Raw genomic sequence first — 19,013 nt, forward strand, 5'->3', positions numbered from 1 at the left:
TTTTGGGGATAATGTAATCAGTCACTGAGTGAAAAACTTAGACATGAGAATGCTTCCTAGGAGGGAAAGCGTATTAGGGAGGAGAGGAATAGAGGGGAAAAGGGGTTAGGGCTGCAGAAAAGAGATGAGGGTTATGTGGATGGATGGCACCTGCAACTCTGCCAGTACATCCCAAGCCCTGTGCACCACTAATACTGCCAGTACATCCCAATCTGGATGGAATGCTATGAGTGACAGTGAACAGGTTGTAAAAGGAGACAAGGTGCTTCTGCATTTCAGGAACAGTGGGGTGGGCAGAGAAAAGGTGTGTGTTAACAGGGCATACTGGGGCACTGCTGAAAGAGAGCAGAGTTAAGGTTGCATGGGCAATCTTAACTCTGCATTTCCTAGTTTTCAGAAGTTTGAGTTTTGCTCAACTCAATGTTCTGCAAGGTAACAACATTCCACCAAGCAAACTTAATGCTGCATTAAAATATTTAAAGCCATTGAATCTTATAGTGACTAGTTCTTCAAGATGTTGTTGTTCACATGGATCCTATGTTCGTGAAGTCAGAACCTTTGAATAGCAGTTTCAAAGCCATCCTTGTGCATCCCCACCAGAGGGCTCAAAGGCCAGAGTGGCTACAACCCACCCTTAGTTTTCTTTACCTGGGATTTTGAAATGGCAAGTGAACGCCAAAGAAGCGGGGATAGGGTTTGTGGGATCTATGTGGACAACAACCCATTCTCAAAGAATCAGTTACTTTAAGGTAAGTAAACTGTTTTTCCTTTGAGTGTGTGTGCACGTGTGTGGACTGCACTCTAGTCAGGGTGACTAATAAGCAGACATGCCAAACCTGCAAAAAAAAAAAAAAAAAAAAAAAAAAAAAAATGCAGAAATTGGCTTGTTTTTGACTTAATTGGCTTGGGAGTTGCTTGTTGTTTCTTTTTTTTTTTTGTTTGATCGGCTCCTAGCAAGCGGGGCAAGGGGGGGCAAGAGAGTCAGGGGTGCACTGCAGGCCCACCATAGTCCCAGACAGCACACCGGGGGGATCTAGTCATATAGAGTGTTGGGGTTCTTAGGGATTGGCTTGTTTTGAAATGGGATTAGCTTAATTTGGGGCTTATTGTGAAAATTGGGGTGCTTATTTACCACAACTGTGCTAAAAAGCAGTATGGAAGATGGGACTGAGGAGTCTTAACTGCCACTAACAGTGCCTACCAAATCTCACATCTGATCTCATAGCCAGGAGAAGGACACAGTTTTTAACAAAGGTAAGGGGACTACCACAATTAGCTGCCTTGCAAATTTTAGATATGATGATATGTCCAAAGCATGCACAAAATGCAGCTTGTGCAGTAGTAGAGTGAGCTTTAGCATTTGAAGGAAAAGGTGTATCAGCCACATTACTGCAGACTGAAATACATGCATAATTCTTTTTTATATTCTCTGGGAGACAATGGGTTGACGCTTAGGAGTACCAGAGATGACAAGAAAAAGATGGGAAGTCTGTGTAAAAGGCTTTGTCTTATCAAGATAATATAACAAGATCTTTGAAACATCCAGGATGTAGAGTTTCTTTTCTTCTGAAGAACAAAAGAAAACAGGTAAATTAATTGTAGTTCAAATGAGTGTGACAAGTTTGGGAATAAACTTGCAATGAGGTCTTTACACCAATTTATCTCTGTGGAACGTTGTGAGAGAAGGGTCAGCCATAAAAGACTGGAGTTTGGTCACCCTTCTGGCTGATGTAATGTTGACTAAAAAGACCATCTTGAGGGTAAGGTAGTGTAAAGTACACTCGAAGAGGCTTAAAAGGGGGGCTTGTAAGGACAATGTGGAATCTTAGTTCTCTAACTGCTGGATAAGTATGGAGTAACTACTTTAGAAATCTAGGTACTGTGGGGTGAGTGAAAAATGAACATGATGGTACAGGGGGATGGCATGCTGAGAACACTGCAAGGTGGCTTTTGATAGAACTGAACAAGAAGTCCAGTGCTTTAAGTACCAAATATATTATAGGTTTTGGGGTTGTTATTTTTTGCATTTTTCCCTTTTGTCTGGAGGTGGTCTGGGTGCATATACAATGCATCTGTGATTAATGTCTTTGTAGGAGGAGCAGAGAAGGGAACCTGTCTGAATATTTTTGGGGTCTAACCACCCATTCAGTGCCAATAAAATATGTGTCCTGACACTACAGTCACATGCTCATTTGATGTCCTGTAAGGTAATATACTAGGTTTAATCAGCCTTTTAATGGACCCAGGTGAAGTCTGGCTAATAGTGTCACATAAAAGCAAGGTGATGTGGGCTAAAAGTTTGAGGCAGTTTTCTTACTGTAGTTGACATTCAATTTGACACTGATCATCATATGAAGAGAAAAATCTGCCTTCGGTAATATATGTTTTTGCGGATTTGGAATCCACTACAGTTCTTATAAACTATCATTTATGATGGATTGAGACACAATTTTTCATAAGTTACCATGAGGCCCAGCTATCTGAACAAGACAACATAATTTAAGGCTGTGATGTCTCCTCAGATCAGCCAATCATCTAGTTATGGGTAGATGTGAATGCCCTGTCTTCTTGGATGTGCCACCACTACAGTGAGGCATTTTATAAGGCCTAAGTGCTATAGAGAGACTGAATAGTAGAACCTTGAATAGGCCCTACTGTGCACCAGTGGATGGCACTATAGAAGAATGTGTCTTCAAGGATGACAGCCAACCAACCAGTTTTGAGCATGAAGGGACAGGATGATGGAGGCAAGACGCCATTTCTTCCTTTAGGCGATTTTCATTAAAGGACAAGAAAGGGGATGGGTAGGGGTTAAGGACTGAAACGGGATGGAACAGCCATGGGAGATAACTTCTAATACCCATCTGTCTGTTATCATGCCCCAAGTCTGATGGAAGAACAAAAGCCAGCATCTAAAGACAGAGTTTGGAGATGGCTTTTGAGTGACTTTAGTGTGGTTCTTGACCCTCACATCAAACCTGCTGTTCTGGAAGCAGCTGTAGACGGCTCAACAAACAAGGAAGATTGTCTTGTCCAACAGAATCTCAGCTTCTCCCTGGTTAGGTACTCAGAAGACCATTGTTGAGAGAAGGCAAGTGGTCTTCTGCCTCGACTGACATCCTAGTATCTGAAGATCTTACAATTTGGGGCTGAGGTGTAGATGCCCCCAAAAAACTGTGTGTAGCCCTGGAATCCTATAAGGAGTGTAGTGATTCATCTGTATACAAGTTAAATAAATCTGTGCTTTCAAATGACATCCTCAATTGCATTTCACTGAATGCCAGAGGCTTGCAGCAATGAAGCTATGGGCAGTTGCCACAGCAGCCACAGATCAAGCTGTGTCCTATTTATTTGTTGCTGACTGTAACAATGTTTAAGCCACTAGTCCTCTTCAACTATGCCTTTCAATTCCCCACTCAAGTCTCAGAGGAGTTTAGCTAGATGGAGAATACCTGATCCCACGTGAGATATTTTGCATTTAAGCCCTGATGATTAGCAACTCATAGTTCCAGTGACCCTGGCAAATAGGCTTTTCTCCAAAATAAATCTAATTTCTTGGGTGTCTGTCTTTTGGAATGTTCTTAAATTGCTTGGTCTTTTCATGGACCACATTAATCATCAACAAACCCAATGTTGGATAGATCCAGAACTGTTCAAACCCCTTTTAGGGTAACCAATGTGTCTTTTCTGCTGTCTTAGCCAGAAGAGGCAGTATGGCTGGTGCCTGTCAGAGTCTTTGCTGGATCTAATATGCCCTCATTAATTGCTGTCCTAGCCAAAACAGAAGAATGTAGAAGACCAAAGAGCTTGTGAGCTTTTTCTTCTATCACGGATGTTCTATCTTGAGAGTCTCAACACTGAAGGAGAGCAGCTCCAGCCGTGCTCTAAAGTCATCAAAGGCTGATACATGAGTTGAAGAGAAAGTCTCATCAGGAGAAGATGAAGATGGGTCCCTGGGAGATGGTGTGTTGCTCAGGGGGCACTAATGCCCATTCCTCCTTGGCCAGCTGCTGATGTTCTTCCCTGTCTGCAGATAAAGATCAAGACCCTCTATACTTCCTTCTAGATCATTCAAGAAGGATCAGCCCCTGGATGCAGGTCCCCGGTGTGCCTATAGGTAAGGCTTGTCCCTATAGGGTTGACCAGGCCATTGCCCTGCCAGACAGGAAGTCCCTGGTCTGTAGAGAGAGACCTTAGTCTGATCGATCAGAAAAAGGTTCCCTGCTGGATAGTGGAGAGGTGGTATGTGCTGGAGATGAAGAAAAAACATCTTCTAGAGGCAGTGCCAATCTTCAAGATAACCTCAGTACTGGGAGGTCAGAAATATGCACCAGTATTGAATGTAAACACGGGTGCTAAGGGTGGTACTGGGGCATAATTATCTCCTTCAACATTGAATCAGGTGGTAAATTTAAGGCCTTCATTGACAGGGCTGATGTTGGCACGGGTGCCAACGTTCATGCTGATGTTTACTAGTTACCAGTATTTTCAGGTATGGGTACCAAATGTGACTTCAGTTCAATGGCCACTGCTATTCAAAGATTTTTGACCTGAGGAGCATGAGGTTCATGCAAAATTAGATGGGATCCATGTGGTCACATACTCTAAGAAGAAACATGTTTTTATCATGAAAAGTGGCAAGTCAGTTTGTATCAGTCTTTAACACACGCCACCTCTCCAAAACACGGATCTTAAAACATCAGCAGGAACTTCATGCAGAAACTTCATACTGTCACACTATTCCACTTTCCAGGCCTCTCCCCAGTACTAGAGATAGGATCCCTGCCCCGTCCCAAAATTCCCCCTCAGTTTATGATTGTGTGTGCAGGGACAAAAAATATGCAAAGATAATGCTGACAGCCCTCAAACTTGCAAATCTCCCACGGATTTCAAAGGAGATAATGGCACAAAGAGCAGGCATCCCACTAACTCCCCAGCTTCGGAACTGTAATCACTTGAAAGAGGTATCCGCAGTGAGGGAAAGGGAAGAAAATATTTATTAACCACACAACTCCCTCTAATTACTTCATTTTTTAAAAATTCTGTAGACTACCAACCAAATATTTGCATTTCCAGAGGACACAGTTTGACCCTTAGTTAACAATGAAAGAATTATTTTGTTCTCCTATACAGTACAGTTTGACTGTACTTCAAGCTCCCCTTCAAAAGAGTGTTTGTTTACAAAATTTCAGGATTTTACAGTTTTTTTCAAAACATCAACTTTTTGTGTAGTACATAAACTTACTTCCATCTTGAGGGATGGGAGCGGAGGCTTCAGACAAAATTGCTGAATTGGCAGGGTTTGAAGAAAAGGCAGTCTGGGCCTAACAGGAAAAAGGAATTCACATGCATTATTCTGTACAAGAGAGACTATTAGATAGTTACTATGCAGTTGCGAGGTCAAATGTTCAGGTTTTTAGAAAGTACAGTTCGTTATATTAAAGGACAAAACTTCGGAACTCATTCTTGGATCTGAACACCAATTAATATGGATCGGAACACTAATTCATATAAATGGAATCTTTTTCAATGGTGTTAAAATTGGTTAATTAAATTAAATATCACTTGTCAAAACAGCTTACAGCTGTGACTTTCTACAGGGAAAAAGCAAGGGCAACAGCATAAAGAGGTAGTACCTTATAAAGAAAGAGGGTTGGTAAATTTATTAACTGTAAATATACTTACTGAAACAGACTCAGAATTTAAGACATTTACACTAAACTTCTCATCTAGCATACAAGAGACACTAAGAAGTTTAAGATGTTCTGAGATGGCACTGTTTAAATGCAATATGAAATTTATAAAACTTCTACCCCGATAGAACGCTGTCCTCGGGAGCCAAAAAAAAAAAAATCTTACCACGTTATAGGTGAAACCGCATTATATTGAACTTGCTTTGATCCGCCGGAGTGCACAGCCCCACCCCCCCAAGCACTGCTTTAAAGCGTTATATCCGAATTCGGGTTATATCGGGTCGCGTTATATCGGGATAGAGGTGTACCCAAAATAGTTTACTTTAATTCAGTGATTCATAAGCACCTTCAGAGTCTAGATGTGTCAAACTCATCCAATCACACCTACCTCTTCTTGTGCGACCTACAGGGATTAATTGTGACTCAAAGCTAAAATGTCAACAATCCTTTAACATTAACAGCTCCTATTCAGAGAAGCAGTGAACCTTCTAATTAGATTTGTATACAGAACTCAAAGAAGTGGGTTATTACAAGAGAGGACACAATGTTTACAGCAAATGCCCCCCAAAATACTCTATTTATAAATTAGTATTTGCTAGTCACTGGAAGAGAGTAAACGATAAGCTTATTTGTAATGCTAGGTATTTCCTTCCTTTTCAGTCTCCCATCTTTTGGTAGTTTTACAGAACCTAGCTAGGTTTTCTACGCCTCTGAATGCAAGCCAGGTACTACTGACTATTTAAAAATTACCTTTAAATCAAACTAGTTGCCACAGTTCATGGTTATCTGACATTTTACAATAAAGTTAAAAGAACACAGGCATCAATACAGTGTAATGCATTATGATTTAACAACCTAATGCAACACATTGGTCAAATTAACCAACAATTTAAGAAAACATTTTAAAAAAATAAGCCACCACTAATAATGCCTTCTCTAGAAAGCTGTGGATTAGAAGTCAAACAAGTTGCATTTGAAAATAAATTAAAACAATTGTAATGGTTTAATACGACAAGCCATTTAGGGGTTAGTTTCCAGTTTAACTATCCCTGTTGTTCAAATCTGTCCGTTTAATCTATACTCACTGGCTGAGACTAGAGAATTTGCGTTTCTTCAAATGAAATTATTGATTTGGTTGTAACACCAATCACTAACATGGTTACAGAACCATCACTGGTAATACAAAAGAAAAAACATGTTCGAACAAGATGCCTCTAAGTGTAAAAGACAACCAGGCTACTGCATAGCTCAACTTCTAGCGTGGACAGGCCCTTATAAAGGCTGGTTAGCAGGATTCATTAAACTTAAAACTTTACATCAGACCACATGCTGGAGCACCAAATAGTTTAATCTTTATCACTGAGAGCAGCAGTGAAACTGGAGTGGTCCAAACCTAGAACATTAAGCTCAATTAACTGTCCCAAAAAGAAACCACATATTTGTTCAACACAATATTCCAGGATGCAGACTGTGCTTTGAGATCAAAATTTCAAGTGGGGGTGGAAATAACAGTACTTATAGTCAAGGGGTTGTTTTCTTTATTACACACACTTTAAGTGAGACGTGAAAAGTGTGTCTACTGACCTATCTAGCAGAGTTGAATAAAAGTTTTAGTTTTGTTCTAGGAAGAGAGGCAGTTTTTAAATCAGAATTTTGTTACTCAATGGTTTACTGTATGATCTAACTTTTATTTGCTGCAGCCTTTATCCTTAAAATAAAATGTACATCTGTAATCTTTAAATTGTCATTTTGATATAAGCAGAGAAGTTGCTATCAACTTTTAGATACCAGCAAATAAACAACTATTTGGTTAAAAAGGATAAGTGTTCCATATGGATCACATAAGATTTACATTGAAATATTTGTAAGAGCAAGCTCTCCTAATTTAAGAAAGTATTAATATCCAATCCATCCAAATAGGTGGCAAAGTACCCAAAAAAAATAAAGACTTTATAGTAATTTAGTCAAGTATTAAATGTAGTACCCACACATTTAACATGAGAAACTTGTTTTAGAAATGAAATTAATATTAATTGAACTGTTCATTTATAACTAGAATTCATCTCAGAAAGAAGTCTATATATTTCACCATACCTGAATTACCTTGTCCACTTTCAGATCTTCCAGAGAAGGATAGAGAGACATTTTTGTGCAATTTCCACTAAAGAAAAATAAGAACATTATTTTAAATAATCAAGTTATTTTACTCCCAACAGTATAAAATGCCAAGTAAAGCTTGGAAGTTGGCTATGTTAAAAGCTACTGTCCAGAAAAGTGAATTTCTGTTAGCATCAAACAAGAGTAAATCATGTTATAGAAGAAAGATGAAACCCTCAGTTGATCTGTAGTCTAAAGTCTTGCTTAATGTTGAACAAAAAACTTCAGGATAGATTGATGCATAGGAGCATTACTAACATTATCATCAGACTTCTATTCTACCAACCAAAGAACCTCCAAATGTTCAATTTTACTGAAAGATAGATCTGGAATGTAAACAGAACTTCTAATGGAGATAACGGTGTTCCAAAAGAAATATTTTATTCTATAAAAGGTGGATTTCTAGGAAGCCAGAATTCATAGAACCACAGGTTTAGATGGGGCCAGAAGGGTCATCTAGTCTAACCCCCTGCTAAAATGCAGAATTTTGTGTGTCAAAATCATCAAAGACAGATAGCTAATCCAGCCTCTTTCTGAAAACCTCCAGCAAAGGAGATTCCACAACTTCCCTAGGAAGTTTATTCCATTGTGCTACTGTTCTTACAGTTAGGCAGTTTTTCCTGAGATTTAATCTAAATCTGCTATGCTGTAGTTTGAACCCATTGCCTCTTGTCCTGCCCTCTGTTGCAAGAGAACACAATTATTCTCCATCTTTTTATGGCAGCCTTTCCAGTATTTGAAAACTGCTATCATGTCCCCCCTTAATCTCTTTTCCAAACTAAACGTACGCAGTTCCTTCAGCCTTTGCTCATATGGTTTGCATTCTATCCCTTTGATCATCTTTGTTGCTCATCTCTGGAATCTTTCCAGTTTCTCTATATCATGATCAAAATTGGACACAGTAGTCCAGCTGAGGCCTAACCAGCAGCAAGTAAAGCAGTACTATCACTTCCTGTGACTTGCGTGCTATGCCTCTGGTAATGCAACCAAAAATTGCATTTGCTTTTATTTGCAACAGCACCACATTGTTTACTCATGCTGAGGTTGTGATCCACCACAACTCCCAGATCCTTCTCAGCAGTGCTGCTGCTGACAAGCCAGTTATTCCTCATTCTCTATTTGTGCATTCGTTTTTTCTTCCCTAAGTGTAGCACCTTACATTTGTCTTTATTGAATTTCATTTTGTTGTCTATAGCCCAGTTGTTCAATTTAAGAGCCCCTTGAATTTTAGTTCTAGCCTCCAAAGTGTTTGCAACACCCCCTCCTCCTCCCAGCTTTGTATTATCTGCAAATTTAATCAATTAATTAATCTAAAAAATAATCTCTATTCCTACATCCAGGTCATTAATAAAGAAGTTAAATAACACCGGACTGAGAACAGATCCCTGTGAACCCCACTTGAGACCTCCTTCCAATCTGACATTCTATTAATAGTCACTTTTTTTGCAGCTGGTTAACCAATTATGTATTCACTTAATGGTAGTTCTATTGAGCCCACCTTTCTCCAGCTTACTTATGAGAATGTCACATGGGACGGTGTCAAAAGTCCAGGTGTATTATGTCCACTGCATTCCCTCTATCCACCAAACCAATTACTTTGTCAAAGAAGGAAATCAAGCTGGTTTGGCATGACTTCCTTTTAGTAAATCCATGCTGGCTGCTAGTGATCACCCCTTCACCCTCCAAGTATTTGCAAATTTAATGTTTTATACCCTTGCGTAGCTTCACAGGTATCAAAGTCAGGCTGACTGGTCTATAGATCCACGGCTTCTTCTTTCTCCCCTTTTTAAAGATGGATACTATATTGTCCTGGAGGACTGGAGAAGGGTTCTCTCCTGTCATCCATGAGTTTGCAGGGCTACAAGATTTCTTCAGCTAATTCCTTCAGCACCCTGGGGTGAATAGTATCAGGCCCTGCTGAATTGAATTCATTCAAATTAATCAGAAGATCTGACGTGTTCTTTACTTATCCTTATCTGCATTCCTTCCCTTTTATTGTCTATGATAACTTTGTCAGTAATCCTGTCATGTTATTTTTTATGTGAAGACTCAAGCAAAGTAGGTATTCAGCAGCTCTACCTTATCTTCCATAGTCAGCTCACCTTCTCCACTGAGTAGTAAACCCACACCATCCCTGATCTTTCCTTTTTGCCTGACATATTTGTCAAAACCCTTCTTAGTCTTGGCTTTCCTGATTTTATCCCTACACACTCATGCTATTCGCATGTATATTTCCATAGTTACATGCCCCTCTTTCCATTTCCTGTATGTATCCCTTTTGGTTTTTAGATAACTAAAAAGCTCCTTGTGCTGCCACACTGGTGTCCTGTGGCTCTTAGCTTTCCTCTGCATTGCAATAGCTTGATGCTGAGCCTCTAGTATTACATCTTTTAGGAACTGCTGGCCCTCTTCGACACCTTTTCTTCTTAATTGGTCTCTCCCCAGGACCTTGCCTACTATTTCTCTGAGTTGAAGTCTGCCTTTTTGAAGTCCAGTATCCTTGTTTTGCTGTTCGTGTCCTTGTTTCTTTAGGAACTTGAATTCTATCAGAGCATGATCACTTCTTCCCAATTTCCTAACCACCTTTGCATTCGCAACTAATTTATCCCTGTTGGTCAAAACCAGATCCAAAATGGATGACCCCTCGTTGTTTAGTCAACTTTTTGAATCAGAAAGTTGTTCCCTACATATGGTAAGAGCTTGCAGGACATATCATATTTTGCTGTATTAGTCTTCCAACAGCTATCAGGGAAGTTAAAATCCCCCATTAATAGAAGCTTGTGTATGTTAGCTAATCTTGTTACCTACTTGAAGAATGCTGAATTAGAAGTTGTGTCCTTCTAATTAAGTTGAAAAAAAATGTAAACATGAAATTCCAGAAGTGCCACCTTAAGTGCAGCCCTATGAAATCCATGTTAAGGAGAACAGGGACAGAATTGCTGAATCAAAACAATAACACCGAATCCAGGCTCTCCCTGGCACTAGGACCACAGCACAGGCAGGCAAGGTGGGCTGCACAGCTGAACTATGCGTAGCCACTGGAGGTAATAGAGCATTGGGCACGGGGTGGGGGAGTGTAGGGGCTAGGGGAGAAGTGCTAACATCTGGGATTTAAGGGCAGCTTCTGAGAACTCAGTTCTTTGCTGTGTCAGTTTCATGTCAGGAGTTGCAACTCCTAGGCAGACTCCAGCCATGCAACAAAACATTGATCAGTACAACAAACTACCACCTCCCCACACAGTTCTGGTGAGGGGTGGAGAACAATGGTTGGTGTTTCTGTAAACCACTCAGAATGAGCCCACCTCAGATCCATGGGATCTTTGCGCTTACTGGAAGGTTATGAAGGGACGAGTGCCTAAAGTAGCAGAGGTTACCCTACCTTACATCTTCCTTGTCAGCTCTGTAGACACAGAGAGAAGCTTTAGTAAATATAAAAATCTACTTATAGACAAGAGGGAATCACTTTCTGAGGAAAACACTAAAAGGCTAACCATAATGTATCACAATGGAAATGTCCACCAGAGATGGCAAAAACAACAACATTTAAGTTTATGAATTTGTAATGCTACTCAGCAATAAACTAAATTTCAAACTATCAAATCAAATTTAAAATTAATTTGAGCAGGAAGGAAGGAAGCTTAAACGTACTGAGTTTAATTTAAAATGGCAACAATGAATGCTGCAAGGATAGATTATTTTGTGTTTGGTACTTTTTTAATTTTTTAATTATTCAAATATTAATTCAGTTAAATTGACAGTGTACGAGGCTCTTCTGTGGACTTCTTGTGCTACTGTTCACCAATGTCAGTTTGGTCATATTACCAAGTGCTACTTTAAAAAGCGATTTAAAATGTGTTACTTTTACCATATACTGCATATCTGCAGGATTTGTTTAAATTGTACGCTTTTTTCCTAAAGTTATTTTTTCCCATTGCAATCCAATTCTGAACATTTTAATGTATTTATTTATAGTAGGTCCACTTAACTGTTGTCAATGCAAACAATTTTGATTAAAAATCAAAGACAGAATTTTTTTTTTAAATGGAAAAAACAAAATCAGAAAATAAAACCAAAAACCCACAATAATAAAATGGATTTCATAGGGCCCTGCTTACATATTTCCATAGCTTCTGATTCCTATGACGTTTATAAGGCCAACTCACTGAATAAACAACTGGATTCTACTATCCATTAAAGCCACTTTGTGCCACATTAGTAATAGTGAGTGACCTTAAAACAACCAGAATTAGTCAGTGGAGAATTCCCCTTATGTAAGTGAACTTCACCACGAGTGGAAAGCTGGCAGAAGTGGCTAGACCGGGGGTTCTCAACCTTTTTCTTTCTGAGCCCCCCCAGCATGCTATAAAACCTTCATGACCTACCTATGTCACAACTGATTTTCTGCTTATAAAAGCCAGGGTTGGCATTAGAGGGTAGCAATCAGGGCAACTGCTTGAGGCCCCATGCCACAGGGAGCCCCATGAAGCTAAGCTGCTCAGGCTTCAGCTTCAGCCCCAGGTGGGGAGTATCAGGGCCTCAGGCTTCAGCCCCATGCAGTGGGGCTTCAGCTTTCTGCCCTGGGCCCCAGTGAGTCTGATGCTTGCCCTGTTTGACGGACCCCTTGACACCTGCTCACGACCCCTCAGAGGGGCCCGGACCCCTGGTTGAGAACCACTGGGCTAGACCTCCTCTTGCAAAACACCCCCTTCACCCACAGGCTAAGGATAGGAAGGGGGCAGGTCATTGACTTTCCAGAGCCTCATTTCACCACATGTGATTTTCCAATGGATCTTATGGAAGTTAGAGTAGGACCACCTGCAGCTCTAACTTCTGCCAGGACTAGGTGGCTGAAGATCAGAGAGCCACAATTATTGCATATTATCTGCACATGAACTCCCACTGAAGTCAAAAGGAACTCCATATAAAGTTTGGAAAAACTGGACCCTAAAGTTATTTGTGCTTTCCTTTCTTAATAAAAAGTATATGAACTGTCAAGAAAAAGAGGGTTTTGCCATGTAATCTGGCATGCATGGTTCAAAACTTTCTGTTCTCATTTATGCAAGTATCAAGTGCCAGTATTAAGTATCAAACTTAAAAGATAGGATTTAAATCCTATCAGGTCATTAATCCATAACTTGTTGATTAACTTGGCTATTTACAGAAGTTAAGTTCCTTGTCTGCTTTTAAACAGATTACTTGTATACATCTTCTTAACACTATCCCAAGTGCATAGCCTAATTTTGCAGCAATACAATAGACATGCCTATGCCAGTGTCATTCCAATCATTAACAGATTTTTGTGATTCAGTTAGCTACCTGACAGACAGCTCCTACAATGTCAATTTGCACTATAATCAAGCTTTAGAAAAAAATGCTTAAAATTCAATATCCCTGTGCACTACATGGTACAATATGTACAGTAATATCTACCTATTTCTAGGGTATCAGTAGTGTATCTAAATGCTACATCTGTGTCTAACTGTTTATGGTTTAAATTAAACCAACAAGGAATTGGGATTGAGCCTATTTCCCAAATCTCTAGCTCAGAGGACCCCAAACTGTGGAGCAAGCCCCTACAGAGGGGCCCAGGCCAGTCCCCATGGGGGGGCGGGGAAGGACCACCAACCAGCCCTGCTCCGGCCCCGCCCCCAGATGCTGCCCAGCTCCCAGCCCTCCCTCAGCCTTGGCCACTGACCATGGCCCAGATGTACTCGGCCCCGCCCCTAGTTTCTGGCCATGGCTCAACAGGCCACATTCCCATCCCAGCCTCAGCCCCCTTACCCTGCCCTGTCATCTCCCCCCCCCCCCCCCGGGAGCCACATCCCCAGTCCCGGCCATAGGGGGGGGGAGAGCACAACACTGAAAAGTTTGGGGTCCAGTGCTCGCTCTAGTTGTTCCAATTGAAGAGGATGTAACTTCAGCATTAAGGCCTTAAATTCACTGAGCCAGTGTACATTTAACCAGTTTAGAACTCTCTTTAAAACCAGAGTTAACCTGAACCAGTTAAGTCTTCTTTTCCCCTCGCAGCCAGAGTGGATGAGCTCAAACAAAATCCTGCAAAATCCTTACTCATGCAAGCAGTCCTTCAGACTCCTGCTTGCACCAAGTAAGCCAATAAAGAGAAAAAGAATCTCAGCTTTCTTATAATTTTTTTTAGCAATGTTACCTGATCACAAATAGGAGGGGAGATGGTCCCTGCAATCACAAAGAGATGGGAAAATGGCCTGAGCAGCATGCTGCTAGAATGAGGTTCGCAGTATGGAAGAGTTTGAGAATTTCTTATTTATAAATGTAAATTTGCAATGATGAGTCAAAACGTAAAAACCTTAACTGCAACCACAACATCAGATAACAGTAATCACTGAATGTCTTGGTCCAAGCTTCTAAAGAAAATTCTACTAAGAAATGGCATCTTTAGTAATACTGGGTAGTCTAATGGACTAAAAATTCCAATTATTTAAAGAAAAAAGTCACGTATTCAGCTGAAATTTATCATTAAATGGTCAGATTTATACAAATATTAAAAGCCACCAAGATGAAAAATCTTGAAAAAACTCCCCACTGTAATTAGCTATTGCAGTACATTGTGTAACAGCAGACAACTTCTACCACAGACTTAGTAGCTTGTAGCTAGTTTGTTAGTTAACATATCATGACAAAAGTATGGACAGAAATCACTACCCTATTATTAGAGCTATTTAAAGTTATGAGAAACACTGAGCAGGAAAAGGATTCTGTCTCCTCACACAATCACTTAACTTGATTTTTGTACATTGATGACTCAGTCCATTTTTGTTTATAAATTCTTGCATGCTGGTATGGGCTGCAAAACCCAACAAGGGGGCGGGGGAAGATTAGAAAAGTGACTCAAAGACAGGGGTGGGGGGAGAATGGTAACTGAACTAGTTTTAAACTTTAAAAAGCTTTTCATTAAAACAGATTGCCCCCCCTTTCCCAAAATACTGGCCTGTCGATGTGTCTTGTTGCTTCTCTAATATCTGTCCTACAGACTCCACTGCCAGCAACAGACTGAGGACAACCAGCTGTACATCCCCTAGTTCACAGACTCCATCAATATAATCTCTATCCCTAGAGATCAGCCACTGGTTCAAATTCAACCCAGCAAGACCAAAGTTATACTAGTTGGAAGAGAGAAACACTTCCAAGAACCAGCCAAGCAACTGTTCTCATAATTCCATCAAGTACACCTGCAACCTATTCACTAAAAAGATTTGAAGCCTCATGGTCTCATCTTAATTGCCACTTAGTCTGGAGTCCAAGGCAGCATCAGTGATGAAAAAGTCTTCTTATACCTTCAATTTACTGCTAAATTACTCCTTTCTCAGACAAGGAAGATATGTTGCAAAAGTGCACCACGCATTCATCGCAGCTCCACTCTGGATTGCTACAACTACTAGCATCTGCATTTGAAGCTGAAGTTTCAGCTTGTGCAGAATGCAGCAACCCAATTCTCCAGTGCCACTGCAAGGCCTTAGTTATCATTAAGGACATTCGTGAGTCAGGACGCAGTTATATCAGCAATCATCTTCATCCACAACCCACTAAGTAGGCAGTCCTTCTCTCAAACAATTTAGATTACAAATCCAGGACAAAGTGAGAATCAGAGTGAAGTCATTCTCAGAAGAGGAGTTACGGAGTTTTCAGAGGAAAATAGTCTAATCCAGAATAGTACCATCTTCAGAATTATTTGGGGACCTACACACAAAAGCAATCCTTCAAGAAAACAAATAAACCTTCCAACCAACTATAGTCCAAGCCCATCCTCCTCTATCAAGGCACAAGAAGATTAACAAACCTAGTCATGCAATCCTCATCACAAAGCTCCAGGTAGGTTACCTGAGAAGCACTTAGGCCTTGGCTACACTCGCGGATTCACAGCGCTCTCCGAGGGGAATAGCGTGCAGCGCTGATTACACTGGCGCCTTACAGCGCTGCACTCGGGGGGGGTGTTTTTTCACACCCCTGAGCGCAGCAAGTGCAGCGCTGTGAATTGCCAGTGTAGCCAAGGCCTTAGATTCTGTAGTGACAGGCATGGGGGGGGGGAGAAGAGAGAGTGGGGGAAACAGGGCTGATAACTAACCACAGACTAAAGATCTCTGCCTCTAAGAATATAGGCATAGATAAATATATACTATAGATCCTGGGTAAAAGAAACTTGTGGTCTCAATAGAAAATGAAAAGCAAATCAGTCAGCCAGTACACAAATGAAAAGCCAATTTATATAGGCAATCCTAACTGACCCATTGTTGCAAGGAAGTTAGTTGAGCCTTACTTACAAACAGACAAGTATTTATTCATCATCTTCTATAGTGTTCAAAGTATCCATAAATTAAAACTTTAATCCCAAATAGTTTTACCCAACCGCTGCTAAAGTAAGAAGCTGAAATACAGTAGTATCTCAACCTTAGCCGTGTTTTCAAGGGGATAGTTAAGGACTCTGTCTAAACTGTCGACATCCTAGCAATAAAATCTGTTACTAAATAGAGAAGTCAAAGCAATTTAGTTTGTAAAAACTAAGAAGATTAATCAAGTTATGGCACAGAAGCCTGAATTAGCCACTGGATGGTTTGTAAAGAACTACAGCGCCAGCTGCGGCCCTCCCTGTCTTGTGAGCACACCAGATCTATCCCACTGACCCTTTCAAGGGGAGGTAAAAGATTGCCAAAGATACAAAAGAAAAACCACCTTCTCCAGTAAACCGAGCCGAGCAGATTAAGCACTACTTACTCTCGCTGGGTAATCACCAGAGAGCCCAGGGGAGCAGGGGCTCGGCCCAGCCCAGACCCCCCCAACCCTGAAGCCAGGGCTGCCTTATTGGGGGGGGGCCTGTGGGAGACTTGCAGGATTTCCCATTGCGGCGTCTCCACGGTGCCCAGGGCTGGTGTTTGCCTCCTTCAAGGGGCAGGAGATCGAGTAAATAACACGCCCCCCCGCTGTGTGTATGTGGAGGGACCCCCGGGGCTTTACTCCCCGCCCCGCCCCGCCCAGGAGAGGTGGGGGAGCGCGGGGCCCAGCGCCTGCCCGCAGCCCGAAGGTAACAGCCGGGCCGGGCGCGCTCCGTACTACCCCCGCCCAGCCACTGCGGCTCTCAGGGTGGGGCGGCAGCGGCGACCGAGCCGGGGAAATGGGGAGGGGGGTGACACCGCCCCGAGCGGAGGGGAAGAGCCAGGCTGCCCACCCCGACTCTCACCGGCCGAGGCGGTGGCGGCAGCTGCTGTTCCCAGGCCGCTATCGGCTCCGGCTCCTGACGACGCGGCTCTGCTAAGGCAACGACGACGGAGGCTGCGGAACAACGGCTTAGTGCGCTGCTGTGCGCATGCGCCGCCCTCGGGGCCCCGTGACACGGGGGAAGGAGGGGGCGGGGAGTCTCTTGCCCGCTGGGGGAAGGTTCTGTTCCCCCCCCCACCTCCGTCATTCCGGGGCAGGCACCCGCCCTCTTCGCGCGTGTGCGGGGGAGGAGCGGCCCCGGCCGGGGCGGGGACTGCCCGAACCCCATCGTCTGCAGCCCGGTCTGCAGGGCTGTGCCCGCCCAGCGCGGTGTTACACCAGGGCCGCCCAGAGGATTCAGGGGGCCTGGGGTCTTCGGCGGCGGGTCCCGGGGCGGAAGGACCCCCGCCGCCGAAGTGCCCCGAAGACCCGGAGCGGAAGAAGCTCCGGGGGTCCGGGCCCCACGAGAGTTTTCCGGGGACCCCGGAGCAAGTGAAGGATCCCGCTCCAGGGGCCCCGAAAAACTCTCGTGGGGGCCCTGCGGGGCCTGGAGCAAATTGCCCCACTTGCCCCCCCCCCCCTCTGGGCGGCCGTGTTACACCCCCTCCCCGCCCTGGGCACAGCAACGCGCCCAACTGCGTCCTCATCCCCCAGCGCCCTTCACCCGCCCCCCAATCCCCCAGCGCCCTTCACCCGCCCCCCAACCCGTGACTGGAGCTGTTGGCTCAGCAGCATGATGACTCCCCACTTCCTTCGGTAACCCCGGCGCGTGACAAACCGCGCTGGGCTCTGGTTTAACCTCGGAGGGGGCCGCTCCCAGTCCCATTCCAGCGGCTCTGAGCCGCTGATTGCAGCGGTCCCGGAGACCCTGGCCCATAGGTGCTGGAACTAGCGTGCTGGGGGTGCGGGAGCACCCCCGGGGTTGAAGTGGTCCCTATCATTTACAGGGTTTACAGTTTTGTTTACTGGCTTTCAGCACCACCGGCTGTAAAAATTGTTTCGGCACCTATGCCCTGGAGGTGACTCAGTTGATAACGGAGTTAACTTGAGTTCATCTATACAGCACAGTCCTGATTAAAGAAACGAAACTCCTCATCACGGCCTCTGTGTCATGCTGGGAACAAGAGAACTGATTTTACATAGTGTCACAGCCCTGAATTACGCCCTTCTACTTTCATAGCCTTGAGGTATGATTTTGGCATGGGGCTGACAAGAAAGCATGTGACAGTTGTGCATGAGTGAAGGGCTGTTTTTTTTTAAATAGCTAAAAGGTTGGGATAATCTCTCCGTCCCTATTCTTCAAAGCCGATAATGATGACCTGTACAACGCCAGTTCCCGTTTGCATTTTTTGAGACTTTTACGATCTTCAGCAGCCTGTGGGAGCTTTTCGGTTCGAAATTTCTCCAAGTCTTCCTTCAATTTCATTCGTATGAGCTTGCAGAGAAGGGAGTATTCTAGCCTGTTGCTACCACTTCTTTTCATTTTCCTCCTCTTCTCCAATTAAGGGCTGGTCTACACTGGGGCGGGGGGGGTCGATGTAAGGTACGCAACTTCAGTCAACTTATTTCGACTTACCTCCCGTCTTCACAGCGCGGGATTGACGGCCGCGGCTCCCCCGTCGACTACGCTACTGCCGCTCACCCTGGTGGAGTTCCAGAGTCGATGGGAGCGCGTTTGGGGATCGATATATCGTGTCTAGACGAGACGCGATATATCGATCCCTGATAGATCGATCGCTATCCGCCGACCCGGCGGGTAGTCTGGACGTACCCAAAGTCTTTGTATTCTCCGAGATTCTTCTGCTAGCTCTTCTTGGTCTTTCACATTCAGCTGATTTCATACACCGTTTCAGTCTCTTACTGAAGTTCTCATAGTTGCCCTCTAGGAGGCTCCAATCTTCCCTAGAAATGTTTTCCTTCAGGATTGCCTCATCG

The 19,013-nt window shown here is 43.2% G+C and overlaps 1 protein-coding gene across 2 annotated transcripts in view; it reads right to left on the reverse strand.

Moving 5' to 3' along the window:
- Positions 1 to 17,188, reverse strand: part of SDCBP (syndecan binding protein) — a 29,226-nt gene extending 12,038 nt beyond the window's left edge. For both annotated transcript variants that reach the window (XM_065398221.1, XM_065398220.1), the window contains exons 1-3: positions 17,062 to 17,188; positions 7,788 to 7,854; positions 5,246 to 5,324 (exon numbers count right to left, since the gene is read on the reverse strand). In XM_065398221.1, the coding sequence (XP_065254293.1) occupies positions 5,246 to 5,324; positions 7,788 to 7,838 (130 nt within the window). In that variant the 5' untranslated portion in view covers positions 7,839 to 7,854; positions 17,062 to 17,188. The remainder of the gene's footprint in view (positions 1 to 5,245; positions 5,325 to 7,787; positions 7,855 to 17,061) is intronic.
- Positions 17,189 to 19,013: the final 1,825 nt, after the last annotated feature.

The sequence above is a fragment of the Emys orbicularis genome, chromosome 2, assembly GCF_028017835.1.
Source record: "Emys orbicularis isolate rEmyOrb1 chromosome 2, rEmyOrb1.hap1, whole genome shotgun sequence".
NCBI lineage: Eukaryota > Metazoa > Chordata > Testudines > Emydidae > Emys > Emys orbicularis.